We start from the raw sequence: 23519 nt of genomic DNA, 5'->3' as shown, positions 1-23519 counted from the left end.
AGTTCAATCTCTTCGTGCACAAAAACCATTGGAGCTCAAGGACCTTCTTCTTCACCCTGCGACCCCCTCGGACCACCTCGACCGGCCGCCTGGGACCAACAACGGTGGTCGACCAGACGCTCCATACGAGTCCGTCTCCGTCTCCTCTCCTTGCCGAACGTCCCGCTCAGGGTCCGACCCCGTTAGCGGACTCACAGCACCCGGTCCATCCTCTGTCTCGCTCTCCCGCCTTCTGTCCCCAAACCCCCTCGCAAGCAGTATCTTCAAATACACCAAAACCATAACAACTATCCCAATTGATTAATAGCACCCTCTTATCACCCTCTAAACCACAATAAGCTGCTAGCGCAAACTTTCTCAGCGTTAAAGCACAACAAAGCTGCATTCCCCAGATTGACATAACAAAAACGCCACTTTAATTGGCCTCCGCAGTAACATAAAAATCGAAACCCCCTTACACTCTCCCCCCACCAAATAAAGTCATGTCCTCATGACTTCTAAATAACTCGCCACCCAGTCCTACAGACACACAACACACACATACACAGATACACACAGTGACAGTGCTCCCCAAACAGTGGACCTTACTCCCGTCCCACGGGCGCTAAATAGGCCAACCTATCTGGGAGCTTCTGAACCCTCTGAGACCTCTGTACCCCCTCACCTAAACCCAAAAGGCTCAGACACTGCTAGAGATACCTCGGGCCTGCTTGCCAACTCCTCTCTCACTCAAGCCACCACTACAGCTCGGAGCCCCCAGTCCCATGTCCAGGGCCCCGCCTCTCCTCCTTCCCAATCCTGCTGCAACTCAGACTGCCCACAGCTAGCCCTCCCCACTACACCTGACTCAGTGGGAGAAGGGCCAAAGGTCTCTTCCTCAATCACGGGGAATTTAGCGAAAGGCAGCATGTTCCACATGTGCAGCACATCATCCTTCGAATCCGTATCCTTCCTCATTCCCTCGATCAATAGCTGCTGGTTAAGTTTCTCCAAACTGGAACATTTAGCCGGGGCTACCCCTTCAGCCTCCTGCAGTCGAGACGTCAGCTTCTTCGGGGACTCCTTCAACTCTCGTCACAGCCTCAGCAGTTCTGACTCAGGGTTCCTGGCCATCTCAATCTGGGACGCAGTTACCCTACCAGCTTCTTCCACCCTGACCTGAAAAGCAGCAGTTAAAGAATGTTCAGCCTCCGGTTGTTTCTTCCTGAGGGCGTCTTCCAGGTCAACTTTCAGTTTTTCCACTTCATTTAAACTCACGATAGTCATTTTCAGGTTCCTTTCAAGCGTCCGCCTCCCTTTTTCGAGATCTGTCCACCATTTCTTTACCTCCTCGGGAGTGTAGTCAAACTCCCCTCCCTGGGCTCTCGGTTTTCTGCTGACCTTAGTCAGAACACTTCCTTGATCTTCCCCAACTTGTAAATCTTCCAATCTGTTCTGAATGGACGTCTTGAGTTTCTGCTGATCCCTTCGAAGGTGGGTCATTGTTTCTTCTCGCTGGATTAATTCGTCAGTATATGACCGCAGTGCGGTGCAAATCCCCTCTCTTCCCTGTGTCTCATTCAGATTGACGATCTGGGTTTCCATCCCCCGGTCCACCACCGTCTGTCCGAACACCAGGAAGTTCAACTGGTATGTCGGGTCATTTTCCTCACATTGCACCAAACTCCTCCGGCCAAAAACTCCTCCACATTTGACACTTCGCTTCGGTCGCCCGGGCTCAGCCACTCGCCTCGCCTCATAGTCCCCCCAGGCGAATCCAAGCTCTGGGCGGTCATCCACATACGTCAAAACTCCACACACCTTCACTTCCCCCTTGGTTTTCCTCATGCCCCGCGGGAAGGATGCAGGGGCTCCGGATATGCCCTTGGGCATCTTTCCGGATCGGAAGAATCCTAGGGAACTAGTAAAGGCCATCTTCGGATCAACAGCCGCACTCCTCAGGATCTGGCAACATCCACTCCTCAGATGCAGCACATTAAACCACGTCGCATAATCCACACACACGCTGCCTTCATCTTCCACGCCGCCAGGGTCCAGTTGCCGCGACCTCTCTCTCACTGAGGTGTCTTCAGCAGTCAACTCCCCTCCCTCGTGGTGGTTCGGAGCATCTACCAAGAGGGTCTCACCCTCAGCTACTTACCCCAAGCCGTACCACCGCCGGGTCTCGTTTAAATTCGGTACCGGCTCAAGGCTGCTACACACGTCCTCAGAAGCAACTCGACACGCTGGGTGCCCAGACAATGCCCCCATGAACTCCAGGGTCCATCGTCTTCTGGATAACTACTGCCACTAGTACCCAAAGTCTCCGGTGCCCTTGCGGTTGTCAAGGATAAATGCTTCAGACACCGGTTGTAAAACGAACTGTACAACAACTTGATCTGTGCCCCGGGGTCGAGGATAGCTTTAGCATCGCTTCCCTCTATCCATAGCGACACCCTGGGGCATGGCCCCTCTAAGCCTTCAGGAATAGGGTCTTTTCCTTTCGGAAGTTCATCGGTATGTTGCTGGGAACGTGCTTCCCCAGAGACCCGAAGCCATTCCCCCACTGGGCCCGACACCTAAGTTTCCCGACACCTCTCTGATCAGCTGAACAACTGATCCCCTGGTACTACAAGCAATTTAGCCGCCCTCCTTGCCAGAGAAGACACACTGAAAACTTTCCCCCCTCTTTCAAATAACTGACAGCTGTCACTACGGTGTAAGTGAACCTGACAGCTCTAACACCGTCACCAGCCCGCCTACTCAAACTTTCAACCAATCCCTGTCGCTCTCCCTCAACCAAGCACTGCCACTCATCTAACAACTGAGAAATCCGCTCCGCCCACGTCTCACGCGCCTCCGCCCCTCCTGGGGTGGACACTATCCCCAGTGCCAGGCGGAGCCTGCCAGAGCTAGAACATTTGTTCGCAGACTCTACCTCCAAATCAGACCACTCTTTCCTCTCTCTCCCAACTGCATGGATAGCCCCGAGTGCCACCTCTAACTCGTCAATGCTAGTCTGAACTCGAACAAAGACCGCACCCACAACGCATACAGCAATCAACAGCAAATAACCCACAGAGACACACATTACAGATTTAATCAGGGCACCCACACAGCATACCAACAGACTCAAGCATCCCGGACAAAGCCCCCACAATGCAGCCCCCCTGGCCACTCTCAGGGTCGCTCGGCTCGCTGTCGTCTAGGGAAACAGCCTCGGCCCCGCCAAACTGGATAATTTGTTTGTGTGGATGCTGTGTGAGGTACCCCACCCCGCCCAAATAACAGACGATACACCAGACGCAATTAAATGATTTACAGTTTATAGATATTACTGGAACTATATAATTAAAAGAGAATAAAATATAAAAGGAAAATAAAAGGCGCCACACTTATCAAAGTTCAATCTCTTCGTGCACAAAAACCATTGGAGCTCAAGGACCTTCTTCTTCACCCTGCGACCCCCTCGGACCACCTCGACCGGCCGCCTGGGACCAACAACGGTGGTCGACCAGACGCTCCATACGAGTCCGTCTCCGTCTCCTCTCCTTGCCGAACGTCCCGCTCAGGGTCCGACCCCGTTAGCGGACTCACAGCACCTGGTCCATCCTCTGTCTCGCTCTCCCGCCTTCTGTCCCCAAACCCCCTCGCAAGCAGTATCTTCAAATACACCAAAACCATAACAACTATCCCAATTGGTTAATAGCACCCTCTTATCACCCTCTAAACCACAATAAGCTGCTAGCGCAAACTTTCTCAGCGTTAAAGCACAACAAAGCTGCATTCCCCAGATTGACATAACAAAAACGCCATTTTAATTGGCCTCCGCAGTAACATAAAAATCGAAACCCCCTTACACACACAATCCACCAACCTAAATTTTCCCTCGTGACCTCAGGTTCCTGTCTCACATCCTTTATGCGTTCCTGTTGATTCTTCAAACATTGTACGTTATTCACACTATATGTGCCTTCATTAAAATGTATATGGTAACTCCATAACATACAACATTCCAGCTCAATACAGGCCCTTTGACCCATGATGTTGTGCTGACCTTTAAACCTCCTCAAAGATCAATCTAAACTCCTTCTCTCCCACATAACCACATTTAACATCCATGTGCCCATCTATGAGTTTCTCAGATTCCCCTTAATATATCTGCCTCTAACCACCACAGGCAAAGCATTGCATGCACTAACCACCCTAAGAACTTACCTCTGACATCCTCCTATATTTCCCCCCAATCACCTTAAAATTATGCCCCCGGTATTAGTCATAAGACCATAAGACATATGAGGAGAACTAGGCCATTCAGCCCATCGAGTCTGCTCCACTATTCCACCACGGCTGATCCCGGATCCACCTCAACCCCATACACCTGCCTTCTCACCATATCCTTTGATGCCCTGACATCAGGAAACGATCAACTTCTGCCTTCAATATAAGCACGAACGGCCTCCACCACAGTCTGTGGCAGAGAATTCCACAGATTTACTACTCCCTGGTTAAAAAAAAATCCTCCTTACCTCTGCTCTAAAGGGTTGCCTCTCAATTTTGAGCTTGTGCCCTCTAGTTCTGGATACTCCCACCAGGGGAAACATCCTCTTCACATCCACCCTACCTAAATCTTTCAACACTCAGTAGATTTCAATGAGATTCCCCCACATTCTTCTAAATCCCATGAGTACAGGCCCAAAGCTGCCAGACGCTCCTCACATGTTAACCCCTTCATTCCTGGAAGCATCCTTGTGAACCCCCTCTGGACTCTCTCCAATGACAACACATCCTTTCTGAGATATGGGGCCCAAAACTGTTGACAGTACTCTAAGTGCGGCCTGATTAGTGTCTTATAAAGGCTCAGCATTATCTCCTTGCTTTTATATTCTATACCCCTTAAAATAAATGCCAACATTGCATTTGCTTTCTTCACCACCGACTCAACCTGGAAATTAACCTTCTGGGAGTCTTGCAAGGAAACTCCTAAGTCCCTCTGCACTTCTGATGTTTGAACTTCCTCTCAATTTAGATAATAGTCCGCATTATTGTTTCTTTTACCAAAATGCATTATTGTACTTTTCCCAAAATTGTATTCTATCTGGCATATTTTTGCCCGTTCTTCCAATTTATCTAAGTCCTGCTGCAATAACATTGCTTCCTCAGCACTACCTACCCCTCCACCTATCTTTATATCATCCGCAAACTTTGCCACAAAGCCATCAATTCCATTATCCAATTCATTGACAAAAAATGTGAAAAGTAGTGGTCCCAATACTGACCCCAGAGGAACACCACTAGTCACCGGCAGCCAACCAGAGAAGGCCCCTTTTATTCCCACTCACTACCTCCTGCCTGTCAGCCATTCCACTATCCATGCCAGTATCTTTCCTGTAACGCCATAGGATTTTACCTTGTAAACCAGCCTCATGTGTGGCACTTTTTAAGATGCCTTCTGAAAATCCAAGTAAATGATATCCATTGCCTGTCTTTTGTCCACCCTGCTTGTTACATCCTCAAAGAACTCTAACAGATTTGTCAGGCAAGGTTACCCTTAACAGAAACCATGCTGATTTTGACTTACCATTAGTCTCCAAGTACCTCGAAACCTCATCCTTAATAATAGTCTCCAACACTTTACCAGCCACTGGGGTTAGGTTAACTGGCCTATAATTTCCTTTCTTTTACCTTCTTCCCTTCTTAAAGAGTGGAGTGACATTTGCAATCTTCCAGTCCTCCAGGACCATGCCAGAATCAAGTGATTCTTGGAAGATCATGACCGATGCATCCATTATCTCTTCAGCAACCTCTCTCAGGACTCTGGGATGTAGTCCATCTGGCCCAGGTGACTTATCCACCCTAAGACCTTTCAGTTTGCCTAGCACTTTTTCCTTTATAATAGCAATGGCATTCACTCCTGCTCACTGGCACTCACGGACTTTTGGCACACTGCTAGCATCTTTCACAGTGAAGACGAATGCAAAGTACCCATTAAGTTCATCTGCCATTTCTTTGTCCCCCACTACTGCCTCACCAGCATCATTTTCCATTGGTCCAATATCAGCTCTCACCTCCCCTTTACTCTTTATAAAACTTTTGATATCCTGCTTTATATTATTGGCTAGTCTGTCCTCATATTTCATCTTTTCCCTTCTTATAGCCTTTTTAGTTGCCTTTTCTTGGATTTTAAAAGCTTCCCAATCATCCAACTTCCCACTCGCTTTTGCTACCTTATATGCCCTTTCCTTGGCATTTATGCAGTCCTTAACTTCCTTTGTCAGCCATATTTGCCTATCCCTGCCATCTGAGAACTTCTTCCTCCATGGGACATGTCTGTCCTATGCCTTGTGAACTGTTCCCAGAAACTTCACCCATCTCCGCTCTACCGTCATCCCCACGAGTATCTCCCTCCAGTCCACCTGGGCAAGCTCCTCTCTCATGCGTCTGTAATTCCCTTTGTTCCATTGTGATAGTGATACATGTGACTTATGCTTCTCCCATGCAAGTTTCAGTATCAATTCAATCATATTATGATCACTGTCTCCTAAGGGTTCCTTTATGTTAAGCTCCCAAATAAGATCTGGTTATTACACGACACCCAGTTCAGGATGGTTTTTCCCCGGGTAAGCTCAAGCATAAGCTGCTGTAAAAAGCCATCTCTTAAGCATTCAACAAATCCCTTTCTTGCGATCTGACACCAACCAGATTTTCCCAATCCCCCTGCATATTGAAGTCTCCCATTGCAATTGTGTCATTACGTTTATTACATGCATTTTCCAGCTCCCTTTGCAATCTTAACCCCACATCTTAGCTACTATTTGGGGGCCTATATGATTCCCATAATGGTTTTTTACCCTTGCAATTTCTTAACTCCACCCATAAAGATTCAATATTGAACCTTACCGCCCTGGGAAAATGTCTCTGGCTATCCACTCTATGAATGCCTCTTATCATCTTGTACACCTCTATCGAGTCACTTCTCATCCTCCTTCACAGCAGAGAGAAAAGCCCTACCTTGCTGGATTAGACATGCTCTCTAATCCAGGCAGCATCCTGGTAAATCTGCTCTGTACTCTCTCTAAAGCTTCCTCATCCTCCCTATAGTGAGGTGACCGGAGCCTCTAAACCAGCAGTTCCCAACTGTTTTTATTCCATGGAGCCTTACCATTAACTGAGGGATCTTTGGACCCCAGGTTCTCTTCTTGCACTATATATTGATGTATATATTTCTTAGTGTAATTTATAGTACATTTTATGTATTGCACTGTATTGCTGCTGCAAAACAACAAAGTTCACGAGCAGCTGTATGTCAGTGATAATAAACCTGATTCTGATTCTCTGCTCATTGGGAAACCATGCCCTCTGTCCACAGAACTGTAATCCTCCATCCGTAAAAGGCTGTGTGACACATTCTGTTTCTGTGCTTGGTAGAAACTGAACGAGCACGCGGCCTCTCTCTTTGAGTCAGGCGATGACCAGGAAGTGGAGGAAGGACTCGCCACGATGAACGAGTTGGTCGTCCCCTGCCTCCCCTTGCTATTGGTGGATGAAATGAAGGAGAAGGACATTGTGGCAGTGGAGGACATGAGGAACCGATGGTGCTCTTATCTGGGGCAGGAAATGGAACGTAAGTGTGGCTGGATAAGCACCGGGCTTTCCATACTGGAGACACATCACAAAAGTCTCAGGAGTTTAATTTATTTTATATTTTATTTAATTTAAAAATACAGCACAGTAACAGGCCCTTCCAACCCAACATGCCCACATTGCCCAATTACACCCATGTGACCAATTACCCTTCTAAATTTATTTCTCACAGGTCATTCAAAACATACAGCGAAATATGCTGTTTGTGTCAATGACTGGCACATTCTGAGGATTGCTGGGGGCAGCCTACAGATGTCACTATGATTCCAGTGCCAACATAGCATACCCGCAGCTGACAACCCCAACCCTAGCATGTTTGGACTGTAGGAGGAAGTCAGAGCAACTGGAGGAAACCCAAGCAGTCACCGGGAGAACGTACAAATTCTTCGCAGACAGTGGCAGGGATTGAATCCGGGTCACTGCTGCTGTAATGGCTTTACAGTACCGTACTGCCTGATTATCTTTAGTCAAAGGCAAGTTCATTGACATATGCACAAGTATTTGTATGGATAGGTACAGATGAGAAACTTAGTTGCTGCAGCATCACAGGCACATACAGTGCTAGTAATAATTATTCACCCCCCCCCCCCGGAGGTTTTCATGTTTTATTATTTTACAACATTGAATTACAGTGGATTTAATTTGGCTTTTTTTGACACTGATCTAAATTAATTACAAATAAAAAGCACATAATAACTGATATTGCTTACGTATTCACCCCCCCCCCCTTACATGACACACCAAATCATCACTGGTGCAGTCATTTAGTTTTAGAAGTTATAATTGGTTAAATGGAGATCACCTATGTGCAGTCAAGGTGTTTCAATTGATTGTAGTAAAAATACGCCTGTATCTGGAAGGTCAGTCATCCTGGCAAAAACTACACTATGAAGACAAAAGAGCACTCCAAGCAACTCCATGAAGAGGTTATGGAAAAGCACAAGTCAGGTGATGGATACAAGAACATTTCCAAGTCACTGAATATCCCTTGGAGTACAGTTAAGTCAATTATCAAGAAATGGAAAGAATATGACACAGCTGTAAATCTGTCTACAGCAAGCCATCCTCAAAAACTGAGTGACCATGCAAGATAACTAGTGAGGGAGGCCTTCAAGAGACTTATGACAACTCTGGAGGAGTTACAAGCTTCAGTAGCTGAGACGAGATGCGCTTACAGCAACTGTTGACTGGGTGTGTCACCAGTCGCAGCTTTATGGGAAAGTGAAAAAGAGAACGCCACTGTTGGAAAAAAAAACTCACAGGAAATCTCAGCTAGAGTTTTCCGAAAGGCGTGTGGGAGACTGAAGTCAGCTGGAAGAAGGCTCTGTGGTCTGATGAAACCAAAACTGAGATTTTTGGCCATCCGACTAAACACTATGTTTTGTGTAAGAGAAACAACACACATCGAAAACACATCATCCCTACCGTGAAGCATGACGTTGGCTGCATCATGCTGTGGAATGCTTCACTGCAGCAGCCCTGGAAGATGTAAAGGTAGAGGGTAAAATGAATGCAGCAAAATACAGGGAAATCCCGGAGGAAAACGTGATGCAGTCTGTGACTTGGGAGAAAATTTGTTTTCCAGCAAGACACTGACCCCAAGCATAAAGCCAAGGCTACACAGGAATGGTTTAAGAACACAAAGTTAATATTCTGGAGTGGTCAAGCCAGAGTCCAGACCTCAATCGAATTGGGAATTTGTGGCTGGACTTGAAAGGGCTGTTCATTCACGATCCCTATACAATCTGACAGAGCTTGAAAAGTTTTGTAAAGAATGGGGAAAAATTGCAGTGTCCAGATGTGCAAAGGTGATAGAGACCTATCCACACAGACTATAATTGCTGCCAAAGGTGCATCTACTAAATACTGACTTGAAGGAGGCGAATAATTACGCTGCCAATTATTTTGTGTTCAATAATTGTAATAAATTTAGATCAATTTATAAAAAATTGTTTTCACTTCGACACGAAAGAGGCTTCTGTTGATCAGTGTCAAAAAAGCCAAATTAAATCCACTGTGATTCAGTGTTGTAAAACAATAAAACATGAAAACTTCCAAGAGGGGGTGAATACTTTTTATAGGCACGGTAGCATTAATTTTACACAAAACAATACATTTTGAATCAAACCCTTTAAAGAATCCTTGATCCAGAAAGCTGTGAACTGAGTCAGGTTCATCACGGGCACTAGACTTCCAGCATTCATGACATCTTCACAGTGTGATGCCTCAAAAAAGCAGCATCCATCATTAAGGAGCCCCAACACCCAGGACATGCCCTCTCCTCATTGCTGCCATCAAGGAGGAGGTACAGGAGCCTGGAGGCACACACTCAACAATTCAGGGATAGATTCTTCTTCCTTGCCATCAGAGTTCTGAATGGGCATTGAACCCATGAACATTAATTCACTACCTCACTACTTTTTTTTTCTCTTTTTGCACTACTTATTTAACATTATTAATGTATACTGTTTGTGTATATATGTGTATGTGTAATTTACAGTTTTTAAATTATGTATTCCAATGTACTGCTGCTGCATAACAACAAATTTCACCACGTATGCTGATATTATTAAACCAGATTCTGATTCTGAAAGAACAAATAAGATGAGATATCAGGACAAATATTTTTAGATCTGGGTGTTGCTGTAAATATTGTCATAGAGGCAGAGAGCAGGAAACGGGCCCTTCTGCCCAGCTGGACCATGCTGACCAAGATTCCCACTTATTCTAGTCCCATTTGCTCGCACTTAATCTATATCCTTCTAAACCTTTCCCATCCACATGGCTTTAAATATTGTACCTGGTACAACCACTTCCTCTGGCAGCTTACTTCACATACTGACAAATTTCTGGGTGAAAAAGTTGCCCCTTGACTTCCTCTTAAACCTCTCCCCTCTCACCTTAAACCGGTGCCCTCAAGTTCCTGATTGCCCTACCCAGGGAAGACTGCACATACAGTCCCTCATGTTTTTCACACCTCTACAGGATCTCTTCTCCCCCCCCCCCCACCACCATTCTCCAATGCCCCAATGAAAACTGTCCCAACTTGCTCAACCTCTCTCCATTGGACCATAAAATAGGCCATTCGACCCATCAAGTCTGCTCTGCCATTCCATCATGGCTGATTTATTTTCCCTCTCAACCCTATTCTGCCTTCTCCCTGTAACTTTTGAAACCCTTACTAATCAAGAACCTATCAACTTTCGCTTTAAATATACCCAATGACTTGGCCTCCACAGCCATCTGTGGCAATGTATTCCACAAATTTACCACCCCCTGGCCCTCTGTCCTTCTATTCTGAGGCTGCACGCTCTAGTCCTAGACCCCCCCCCCCCACTATAGCAAATACCTCTCCATGTCCGCTCTATTTAGGCCTTTCAATATTCAATTACATCACCCCTCATTCTTCTAAACTCCAGTGAGTACAGACCCAGAGTCATCAGACGGTCTTCATACATTAATCATTTCATTCCAAGATCATTCTTGTGAACCTCTTCTGGACCCTCTCCAATTCCAGCACATTATTTCTTAAAGGACCCAGAACTGCTCACCATACTCTCAATGCAGTCCGACCAATGCCTTAAAAAGCCTCAGTATCACATCTTTGCTTTTATATTATTTTATTTATACTTTTATTAGTCACATGTACATCAAAACATACAGGGAAAAGCATTATTTGTGTCAACAGCAACACAATCTGAGTATTTGCTGGGTACAGCCCGCAAGTGTTGCCACACTCCCTGTGCCAATATAACACGCCCACAATGTTCAGTCAAACAATACACAGCCATTGTACAATGAGACAGGCCCAACAACAGCTAAACAAACCCCTTTCTGTGCCCCCATCCTTAGCAGTTCAGGGTACCCCCACCTGCTGACCTGTCAACTTTGGACCCCCAACCCCAGGACAAGCCACCTCCAGAGCTCGGCCCTGGACTCGTCAAACTGGCCAATCACTGACCCTCATCCACGGGGCCCGCTGACCGCTCTCCTTGACCTTGGGGTATACAGGTCTTTGTCCTTGTAGCCTGCCAACCGGACCTCCGTCTTCCGAGATCGTTGGAGTCTGACATCTGGCTCTATTGATCGACCTTGTTCCTCTAGGCTTTCCCTCGTGGATCTTGATCCCAGCACTTAGCAACCACAGGGGTCACAGGCCCTCCTAACCTTGCCCTCTGGGCCCACTGACGGGGATCACTCAGCAACGACGGGGGTCTTGGACCCTCCTCCATGGGGGTGGTCAATAACCTCGCCCTCTGGGCCCACTGACGGGGATCACTGGCCCTCACCCTTATCACTTCCCTTTACCCAGCAGGTCAGGCAGCTTCTGTGGAGACAGGCACAGGGTTAATGATTTGGGCTGTTGACCTTTCAGCAGCTGAAGAACAGCTGACCTGGTTTAAGTAGAGTTTATTTGCCGGTCAGTCTCGGGAGCGGGAAGGAATTCCTCTGATTTCTAAAGAGCTTTTGTGTGCAGAAATACAATTGCATTCCTGTAGGCTTGCCTTGACAGTTTCCATTTCAAATGTAAATACTGGAATCCATCTAATTAAAAATCTTCTCCTGGCCAGCCTCCCAAGACAACATCCAAAGTTGCATTTTATTTTAACTCAAAATGTTAACTAATACAGAATTTCCTGCCTGAAGCATGAAACGATCATCTGGTCTTGTGTGGTGAAGTGATAAGAGACTTGCACTTAATTCTGTACTGGTAAAACCCAAGCATAAAAATCTTCATCAACACACGCACAGAATACCAGAGGAACTCAGTAGGTCAGGCAGCTTCTACGGAAAGGAATAAGCGGTTGACATTTTGGGCCGAGACCCTTTATCAGGACTGGAAAGAAAGGGGGAAGAAGCCAGAATAAGAAGGTGGAGAGGAGGGAAAAGCATACCAGCTTGCAGGTGATGTGTATATCACAGAGGGAGGGCAAAGAGAAAGGGTCTCATTGAACTCCCATCAAAGAGAAGATTTAAACTTCTTTGGGGTAGGTATACGGTGATGAGACTTCACAGTGGAGCAGAAAATCATAAACACAAGCTGTTGGAAGACCAGGACAAAATACACAAATTGCTGGAGGAACTCAGAGGTCTGGCAGCATCCATGGAGGGGCACAAACATTTGACATCCTCATTTAAAAATCCTCATTCCTATTTTCACGTCTCTGCCTGCTCTCCCTCTTCCTGAGTCTATAAGCTCCTAGAACCCATGAACTATCTGAAACACGAACCTGTTCGTGTCCCATCACTAGTTTTAATTGCTTAATCCAGTGCACAGAATTTCAGCGCAAAAGGCCTCATAAAGAGACACAGCACAGAAAGAGGCCTTTCATCAACACCTCCCATGTTCTACCACTCACCTACACAGTAGGGCAAACTTGCAGCAGCAATTACGACCATAAGAGGCAGGAGTAGAATTATGTTATTTGGCTCATCGAGCCAGCTCCATCATTTGATCCATGGCTGATTTATTTTCCCTCTCAACCCCATTGTCTCCACTTACTAATTAAGTAGCCACCAACCTCTGCCTACAACCAACTTAACCCTCTTGAGTGAAGAAGATTTCCCTCAGGTTCCTCTTAAACATTTCCCCTTTCATCCTTAACTCATGACCTCTAGTTTTAGTCTTATCCAAGTTCAGTGGAAAAAGCCTGCTTGCATTCATCGTTCTGTCTACCTCATAATTTTGTAACCTTTATCCAATCTCCCCTCATTCTCCTATGCTTCAGGTGATAAAGCCCTAACCTATTCAGCCTTTCCCTGTAACTCAAGCCCTCAAGTTCTGGCAACATCCTTGTAATTTCCATGGCACCCTCTCGATCTTATTGCTATCTTTCCTGTAGGTAGGTGACCAGAACTCAGATTCAGATTCATTTACTTATGACATGTACATCAAAGCTTACAAAGAATGTGTTATTTGTGTTTACATCCAACACAACTGAAGGCCCTTCGATATACTGGAGGTAGCCGGCAGGTGTCACCCACATTACAACACCATCATAGCAATCCCGCAATGTTCAGCAGAACAACACAAGTAATAACAACAGCAGCAAAAAAAAAGCCCCTTTCCTCCTTTCCACCCTCCCACTCAGTCACACGCACACACAGACAGTCCTTCTCCAACTCAGGGTCAGGCTTCTGGGCCCGCAGCCTCTAGTGGATTCTTGGACTCACAGTTATTGGAACCCCGACTTCCCCAGCGGACTCAGAGACTCACACACCCAGGGTTTTGGCCATCGCGTCTCAACTTCCAGACCTATGTACATGGTAGTCCAAATTTGGCCTCACCAGTATTTAAATTGAAAGATAAATGTTTCCTCCTTGCTTCCTCAGCCAACCTACAAGAGAAGCTGACGGACTTCCTGCCAAAGTTGCTGGACTGCTCGACCGAGATCAAAGCTTTCCGCGAACCGCCAAAACTACCTTCCTTCTCCACGCATGAACTATGTGAGCGCTACGCTCGTGTGATGGCATCTCTCAGTCGAACACCCGCCGACGGTAGATGAAGAGCAAAGCAGGAATCTTTTGTCGTCTTCTCGGGAGCACGCTGCAACCAACACAGGACTTCTGTTCATTTTCCAGTTTTTTTTTTGTTCTGAAATATACCCTATGCCGTCCTGTCACAGGGTTTGCTTGCTGCTATTGGTTTTACCCATTTTTACAAAATAAAAGAATTGAGTTAATTGCAACCCAGACATCCATTTACCATAATAAACTTTCATGGCTGTACCCAAGAGGACAGACCGCATAATGATTCGGATACAGCTTGAAGAAAAACAGGCAGAAGAGCAAGCGAGGGAAAACAGAGACTGATGTACAAAGTAAGAGCTGAACTTCCTAAACAATGAGGGATGTCCCTCTCTCAATTCTTGTCCCACCAATCTTCTGTTACAGTGTTAACATACCATGCGATCAATTACTTCACCAGAATCACAGTTTCGTCTGCTGAGATTTACCTTTCCAAGTTATTCTTTTTGACGGTTGGAGATATTAGAGGCGTAGATGCCACCCTTGTCATCCCATCCCCCTCCGGAAAAATGGCATCACAAGGCTTGTGAAGGAACTGAAAGAATAAAGTTTTATTTATGGTTATTTTTAGATGTAATGATGAAACCTCTGTTGTTTTGTGTCTACGTTTTTATAACCCAAGTATCTGAGCTTCAAGTTGAAGATAAAGGTGCAAGCCAGCTTGGATACTTGGACATTCTGTTATTCCTTATCACATACATCAAGGCATACAGTGAAATGTGCTGTTAGCGTTAACCAGCACAGCCATGTGTCACCACATGTTCTGATGTCAACATAGCAATGGTTCAATTTAATATCAGAGAATGTATACACTATACAGCCTGAAATCCTTACTCTTCACAGACATTCATGAATCAGAAAAAGAACCATTGACAGATGTTAGACCCCTCCCCCTCCTACGCAAAAGCATCAACCCTCACCCCACTTGCTCCAGCAGAAGGATGCCCACCATGCAAGCAATAGCAAAGCCCTTCAGAGACCATGATCTAAAGTCCATCAAAAACTACTGTCCATCCCAACACTTTGACATATCAGTCCTTATCTCTATCTAACTATCGAGAGAGAGAGAGATCACTGTTGCTACAACAGTGTTACAATCTTTTGGGTCACTTGTCTGAGTTCCCCAACTCGAGGACCAGCGGACTCTCACTCATCATTGGGGTGGGGGAGAGGGAGATCACTCAAGTGCAGGGGACTTCTTTGGACAGCACCGTACACCACCTGCGCACTGTCTCGATGTTTTAATCTCTCAGGATGCTTCAGTCGGCACATTGGCGAGGAATCGGGTTGTCCACAGGGCCGCACCTGGATATATTGAAACACCAGTCTGCTTGGCGAGCTCCGAGAGCGAGAACCCACTGCTCGTGGAGAACCGTAGTTGAAGCTGCAGCTGTAGATCACAGGCTCTGACAGAACCCCAACCACCCTGAAAAAGGAAAAAGCGACACGAGAAGAGAACAATTAAACTTTGGCAGACGAACGGGAAGAAGTTGCCCAGGTTGGCAACAACCTCTGGTATAGTCTTTAACTCCTTGCACTCTCCTTTTTTCCCATCATGCTTGGTAGAACAACAAAGAGCACAACCCTAGGGAAAAGACTGACTATTCACCTTATTTAGCCCCTTCATCTTATAAATGTCTCAGCATCCTGTCCTCTAGGGGAATTGCCTCTCTGTATCCGGTCTCTCATAACTCAAGCCGTTCAGTTCCAGTACAATCCTGTGAATCCTTTCCAGTTTAATGACACCCTTCCCGTAAAAGGGAGACTTGAAATGTACACAGTATTCCAAGTATGATCTTATCATTGACTCACACAGTTATAAACACAAGAGACTCTGCAGAGGCTGGAAATCCAGAGCAAAATGCTGGAGGAACTCAACATGTCAGGCAGCATCTATGGAGAGGAGTAAACCGTTGATCTTCCAGACTGAGACTCTTCAATGTCCAAAGTAACATTTATTACCAGAGTACATACATGTCACCACATACAACCCTGAGATTTTTTTTTTCTGCTGGCATACTTAGCAAAGCTATAGAATAATAACTGTAAACAATGAACAGCAAACTCTGCAAATGCAGATATAAATAAATAGCAATAAATAATGAGCATGAAATAAGATAAAAGGGTCCTTAAATGAGTGCAGTTATCCCCTTTTGTTCAAGAGCCTGATGGTTGAGGTGTAGTAACTTCTTGAACCTGCTGGTGCGAGTCCTTCTACCTTCTACCTGATGGCAACAGTGAGAAAAGAACATGGCCTGGGTGGTGAAGATCTTTGATGATGAATGCTGCTTTTTTACGGCAATGTTTCATAGATAGGTGCTCAATGGTTGAGGGCTATTTACCTGTGATGTCCTGGGCTGAATCCACTACCTTTCGTAGGACTTTCTGCTCAAAAGCATTGATCTTCCCATAACAGGCCGTAATACAGCCAGTAAGCACTTTTCACCACACATCCATAGACGCTTGCCAAGGTTTTTGATGACATGCCAAATCTCCACAGACTCTTGAAGGAGTAGAGGTGCTGCCGTGCACCATTTTATTTATATGATGGGTCCAGGACAGGTCCTTTGAGATAGTGACACCCGGGGATTTAACGTTACTGACCCTCTCCACCTCTGATCCTCTGATGATTACAGGCTCATGGACCTCTGGTTTCCCTCTCCTGAAGTCTGCTGCCAATTCCTTGGTCTTATTGACATTGAGTGAGAGGTTGTTGTTATTACACCACTCAGCCAAATTTAAAATCTCCCTCCTGTATACTGATTCCTCCGGAGCTGTACTCAGCCACACAGTCGTAGGTGTAAAACGAGTAGAGCAGGGGTCTAAACACACATCCCTAATGTGCTCCTGTGATGATGGAAATTGTGCAGGAGATGTTTTTGCCAATCTGAACTGACTGGGATCTGCAAGTGAGGAAATCTAGGATCCAATTGCACAAAGGGGTATTGAGACCCAGGTCTTGGAGTTTACTTATTAGTTTTGAAGGGACAATGGTGTTAACTGACAAGCTGTAATTGAAAAAGAGCATCCTCATGTATGCATCTTTACTGTCTACATGTTCCAGGGTTGTGTGAAGAGCCAACGGGATAGCATCTGCTGTGGACCTGTTGCTTCAGTAGGTGAATTGGAGTGAATCCAAGTTGCCACTCAGGAGCTGATATGCTTCATCGCTAGCCTCTCATCACTGTGGATGTGAGTGCCACTGGGTGATAGTCATTTAGACAACCTCCTTGGGCATCAGTACGATTGAAGCCTGCTTAGATTGAGAGGTTGAAGGTATGGGTTCATCCCTGTTCTGGTGATCAAAGCGAGCATAGATAGCATTGAGCTCATCTGGAAGCAAAGCTCTGCTGTCCCCCATGTTACAAGATTTATCTTTGTAGGAGGTTATGGCATTCAAACCCTGCAACAGCTTTTGAGCATCCCTTGCTGATTCCAGTCTAGTCTCTAATCTCCATTTCATCAGGCCTTTCGATCTTTGGCCTCCGGTTGAACGATCTGACGTGGCCTTGGTTACGTAGCTCTGCTAACAGTGGTCCTGCAGCATAACTGCACGTCCTCAGTGTTACACTTTGGTTCTGATGAAGGGTCTTGGCCTGAAATGCCAACTGTTCACTCCTCTCCAAAGATGGTGCCTGACCTGCTGAGTTCCTCCAGCATTTTGTGTGTTAAGAAGAGTAGCAGTTGGCGCAACAGCTCATAGCGCCAGTGATCACCGTTCAGGATTTAATTGGCACCGCAGTCTGTAAGGAGTTTGTACGTTCTGCCCTTGACCATATGGGTTTCCTCCAGCTGCTCCGGTTTCCTTGCACATTCCAAAGACGTACAGGTCACTAAGTTAATAGCTCACATGGTGTGAGCGTGGGCTCATTGGGCCATTGTACCATGTCACATCTCTAAAGAGATGTAGAAGTTAAGGTTAGTGAGTGCGGGTGTGCTGTTTTGGTGCCAGACGTAGGCTGTCCCCAGTACATCCTTGAGCTGTGTTGGTTGCTGAGGCAAACAACGTATTTGTTTATTTATTGAGATACTGTGTGGAGCAGGCCCTTCGAGCCACACTGCCCAGCGACCCCCCGATTTAACCCAAGCCTAATCATCGGACAAATTACAATGACCTACCGGCCAGGGAGGAAACCCGAGCACCCAGAGGAAACCCATGCAGTCACGGGAAGAACATACAAACTCCTTACTGACAAGATCGGGAATTGAACCCGGGTCACTGGTACTGTAAAGTGTTGTGCTAACCGTGCCGCCCTCCACTGTTCTGATATTTTGTGACAAATGAATAAAGCTAATCAAATCTTCTCGGACACCTAAGAAAGTACATAGGCTGATGTGCTTTCCAGGTCACCTTATCAATGTGGAGGGATCAGGTGATGTCATTACTGGTGATGTGGGTACCTAGGAATATGAAGTTGTCGGGTATGTCTGCACTTCCCATGGGTGGAAGAATTGATAGTATACAACTCCCACTAGTCATAGTCATAGTCATACTTTATTGATCCCAGGAGAAAATGGCTTTCGTTACAGTTGCACCATAAATAATTAAATAGTAACAAAACTGTAAATAGTTAAATAGTAATATGTAAATTATGCCAGGAAATAAGTCCAGGACCAGCCTATCGGCTCAGGGTGTCTGACCCTCCAAGGGAGGAGTTGTAAAGTTTGATGGCCACAGGCAGGAATGACTTCCTATGACGCTCTGTGTTGCATCTCGGTGGAATGAGTCTCTGGCTGAATGTACTCCTGTGCCCAACCAGTACATTATGTAGTGGATGGGAGACATTGTCCAAGATGGCATGCAACTTGGACAGCATCCTCTTTTCAGACACCACCGTCAGAGAGTCCAGTTCCATCCCCACAACATCACTGGCCTTACGAATGAGTTTGTTGATTCTGTTGGTGTCTGCTACCCTCAGCCTGCTGCCCCAGCACACAACAGTAAACATGATCGCACTGGCCACCACAGACTCGTAGAACATCCTCAGCACTATGATTATCCAACGGTCCCTGTCCGTAAGTATTTAAAGATATCAATGAATCGTAGAATCATTATGGTAAGAAAGAGGCTCTTCAGCCTATCTGTTTCGTTCCTGGGAAGACAATCCTAGCTCTTTCTCTTTCTTATAGCCTTGTAAACAATCCTTCCTCAATTGTGGTTGGGACAGTTCTGTTAACAACATTTACAAGTTGCTTGCACAGGTACATGGTTTGGAAAGGTTTAGGGCAGGGGTCTATGGACCCCTCAGATAATGGTAAGGCTCCAAGGCATTAAAAAGTTTGGGAACCCCTGGTTTAGAGGGATTTGGGCCAAATATAGGTAAACAAGACTAGCTTCGATGGGTTTCTTGATTAGCATGAAACAATTGGGCTGAATGGCCTTCTTCCATAAACACAAGAGATTCCACAGATGCTAGAAATTCAGAATATTACTCAAATTGCTGGAAGAACTTAGCAGATCAGGCAGCATTTATGGAGGGGAATAAGCAGTTGGTGTTTCAAAATGCTGGAGGAACTCTGCAGATCAGGTAGCATCTAAAGAGAGGGAAGAATGTTTCAGGGTGAAATGCCTGGTTCCATAATAACCCTACACTAAGTGGCCTCTTTATTTGGTAACTCTTGTGCCTTATAAAGTGGCCACTGAGTGTATGTTCATGGTCTTCTGTAGCCCATTTACTTGAAGGTTTGACGTGTTGTGCATTCAGAGATGCTCTTCCACACACCACTGTTGTAACACATGGTTATTTGAGTTACCGTGTGCTTGAACCAGTCTGGCCATTCTCCTCTGACCTCTCTCACTAACAAGGAATTTTGCCCCCAGAACTGCTGCTTACTGGATGCTTTTAGTTTCTTGCACCATTCTCTGTAAAGTCTAGACATTATTGCATGTGAAAATCCCAGAAGATCAGCAGTTTCTGAGATACTCGAACCACCCCATCTGGCACCATCAATCACTCCACAATCAAAGTCACTTAGATCACATTTCTTCCCCATTTTGATTTCTGGTCTGAACAACAACAACTGAACCTCTTGACCTTGTCTGCAAACTTTGAGGCATTGAGTTGCTGCCCCATGATTGGCTGATTTGATATTTGCATTAGCGAGCAGGTGTACAGGTGTACCTAATAAAGTGGCTACTGAGTGTATGACTCCATAAATCCCTGTCTTCCCTTTGGAGACCCTGATTGAATCTGCTTCCACTCCTGGAGCAGGTACTATCAACACTCAAAGAATCAAGTTATAGTTTAACTTTCCCAAAATTGTCCCTTGATGTCCAACCCCAAGTGAGAACCTGGAGGCCCCAGGGATGATCACCCTCCCTGGTCAATGTGCTTGTTCAGGGACTTGGGCTATATTTATCCTACTCAGGACCCTCGGTGCAGAGGGGCTTTCAGCTGCACTTTAACTCTCACCCAACAAGAGTGACTGGGCTGAAGAACCGTGAGCTTGGAGCAGGAACGTATGGTCTGATCTTTTAAGTACTCTTTCTCAAATGTGAGGCACAGGGTGAAGAGGTGGACGTGTGACCCTAATGACATCTGACATCAGAATAACCCACGTAGGAAGTGGAATCCCTCTGGGGGACGTTCCCCAGAAGACGTAGGTCTCCTGGAATTAACACAGCTGCATAAATACAGTATCAGTCCATCTGAGACTGAGTTGTCATGGGTCAGTTCTTTCGCTTCGCTGATCCATGGAAACTGTATTAGATCTACTCAAGAGATTAAGCCCGCAGATCGGGTGGTCTTTTTAATAAATATTTCACTTCCAAGCAACTTTGGTTACAGGAAATAGTTTGCATTTACAGGACATGCGATAGTTGAGATGAAATCCAATGCCCTCTGAGGAAATCTTATCTTTAATTAACAGGCACGTCAGAGTTAATGATCATGTTATCTCTGAAACCTCCTCCAGTTCTTGTTACATTTCTCTTCTGTTTTCTTTCATGCGTTCAGAGCAAACGTTAATGACTTTTGATTAATGCCTCTTCCTCTAATGATCTGTTTTCTCCTCTTCATCGGGGTGATATCCATAATCAGGGCTCCCAACCACCCGGGCTCAATGATTCAGTTTAAATGTTCCTACTGTATCTGCCTCGATCACCACCCCTGACAGGGTATTCCATGGATTCATCAATCTCAGTGTAAAAGTCCCTCCTCTACATTCCCCCTGTACTTTCCTCCAATCACCTTAAAGTTATGCTCTCTTGTATTAGCCATTTCTACCCTGGGAAAATGCCTCCGGCTGTCCCCTCGATCAATAACTCTTACCTTCTTGTACACCTCTATCAGGTTGCCTCTCATGGCATGCTGGCCTTCATAACAAGGGGAATTGAGTATAAGAGCAAAGAGGTCCTTCTGCAGCTGTACAGGGCCCTGGTGAGACCACACCTGGAGTACTGTGTGCAGTTTTGGTCTCCAAATTTGAGGAAGGACATTCTTGCTATTGAGGGAGTGCAGCGTAGGTTCACAAGGTTAATTCCCGGGATGGCAGGACTGTCATATGTCGAAAGATTGGAGCGACTGGGCTTGTGTACTCTGGAATTTAGAAGGATGAGAGGGGATCTTATTGAAACATATAAGATTATTAAGGGATTGGACACGCTGGAGGCAGGAAGCATGTTCCCGCTGATGGGTGAGTCCAGAACCAGAGGCCACAGTTTAAGAATTAGGGGTAGGCCATTTAGAACAGAGTTGAGGAAAAACTTTTTCACCCAGAGAGTGGTGGATATATGGAATGCTCTGCCCCAGAAGGCTGTGGAGGCCAAGTCTCTGGATGCTTTCAAGAAAGAGATGGATAGAGCTCTTAAAGATAGCGGAATCAAAGGTTATGGGGATAGGGGATGAACTGGATACTGATAGTGGATGATCAGCCATGATCACAGTGAATGGCAGTGCTGGCTCGAAGGGCCGAATGGCCTACTCCTGCACCTATTGTCTATTGTCTATTCTCAATTCATCCTCCTTCACTCCAAAGTGAAAAGCCCTAGCTCACTCAACGTATAAACCTATCTGTATTTATTGTGACCACAGCACCCTGCTGGACATTGGCAATGTAGAATACTGCGAGTCCGATTCACCGGTTCATTGGTGAGACTGATGGTGGCTCAGCAACAAGGCCTCACCTGCAGCACGGACCAGGCCCTCATACCTCGGGGTTGCCTATTGCGGCTGCCAAGGAGGTAGATGCCGGAGTTGGCACTGTGTGCCACTGGATTCCATGCTGGGTTGGGGCTGACCCCTCCTGCCAATGCTTCCCTCCGGTGTTCGCTTGGTGAAAGACAAGCTGGATTGCATTTGCCTGTGACTGCACTGTGCGTTATGAAGAACTGCTGTAGGCACGTTCTTGCAGAAATGTGCCTTCAGGACAACACCCAATGTACCATCAGTCCTCAGGCCAAGACTCTCAGGGATTTGGGCTATATTATCTTAGTCTGTAACTGTATGTTTTTATCAAAATTATACATACTATATGTGCCTTGTGATGTGAGTGACTGTTGGTTCTGTGTTTTGCGCCTCGGCCCCTGAGTAATGCTGTTTCATTTGGCTGTGTTATGTACATGTTTGAATGACAACTAAACTTCAACTTGAACGTGTAAGGCATACTTTCTAATCCAGGCAGCATCCTGGTAAATCTCCTCTGCACCCTCTCTAAAGCTTACATATCCTGCAATGGGGTGGCTAGAAATGAGCACAATATTCCAAGCATGGTCTAACCAGAGTGTTATAGAACACAACATTACTTCGTGGCTCTTGAACTCAATCTGGCTAACAAAGGCCATCATACTTCTTAACCACTCTGTTAACTTGTGGATCCAAGACTGTTCTGTTCCTCCACACAGAGTGTATAGAAGTGAGGCAAAGCAGTTGCGACATCATGGACCCTGTACGGATTACAGAGGAGGAAACGTTTGCTGTCCTGAGGCAGATTAGGGTGGATAAATCCCCAGGGTCTAACTCAGTGTTCCCTTGGACCCGTTGCATCCTTGTGAAGAATTTTAGGGGTTCTAGCAGAGATAGTTAAATCACCCTGAGCAACAGGTGGGGTACTGGAGGATTGGAGGATTGCTAATGTTGTTCTGCTGTTTAAATAAGGCTCTAAAACTAACCCAGAAAATGATAGGCTGGTGAGCCTGACATAGGTAGTGGAAAGTTATTGGAAGGTATGCAAAGGGACCAGATATTTGAATATTTGTACGGACATGGATTGATTAGGGATAGTCAGCATGGCTTCATGCACGGTAGGCTGTAGCTAACTTAGAGAGTTTCTCAAGGAAGTTACCAGGAAAGTTGATGAAGGCAAAGCAGTGGATGGACTTCCGCAAGGCATTTGACAAGGTCCCTCATGGGAAGTTGGTCAAGAAGGTT

The 23519-nt window shown here is 45.9% G+C and overlaps 1 protein-coding gene across 6 annotated transcripts in view; it reads left to right on the top strand.

Moving 5' to 3' along the window:
* The window catches only part of usp25 (ubiquitin specific peptidase 25), a 551935-nt gene extending 537220 nt beyond the window's left edge, over positions 1 to 14715 (top strand). For 5 of the 6 annotated variants that reach the window (XM_072259857.1, XM_072259852.1, XM_072259853.1 and 2 more), the window contains 2 exons: positions 7408 to 7603; positions 13957 to 14715. In XM_072259857.1, coding sequence (XP_072115958.1) covers positions 7408 to 7603; positions 13957 to 14129 — 369 coding nt within the window. In that variant the 3' untranslated portion in view covers positions 14130 to 14715. Of the gene's footprint in view, positions 1 to 7348; positions 7604 to 13956 lie in introns of those variants that run through there. The other variant, XM_072259856.1, reaches the window with a different exon arrangement.
* The last annotated feature ends 8804 nt before the right edge of the window (positions 14716 to 23519 follow it).

The sequence above is a fragment of the Mobula birostris genome, chromosome 6 (assembly GCF_030028105.1).
Source record: "Mobula birostris isolate sMobBir1 chromosome 6, sMobBir1.hap1, whole genome shotgun sequence".
Lineage (NCBI taxonomy): Eukaryota > Metazoa > Chordata > Chondrichthyes > Myliobatiformes > Myliobatidae > Mobula > Mobula birostris.
The sequence above is the reverse complement of the archived record's forward strand: the minus strand, read 5'-3'. Positions and strand labels throughout refer to the sequence as shown.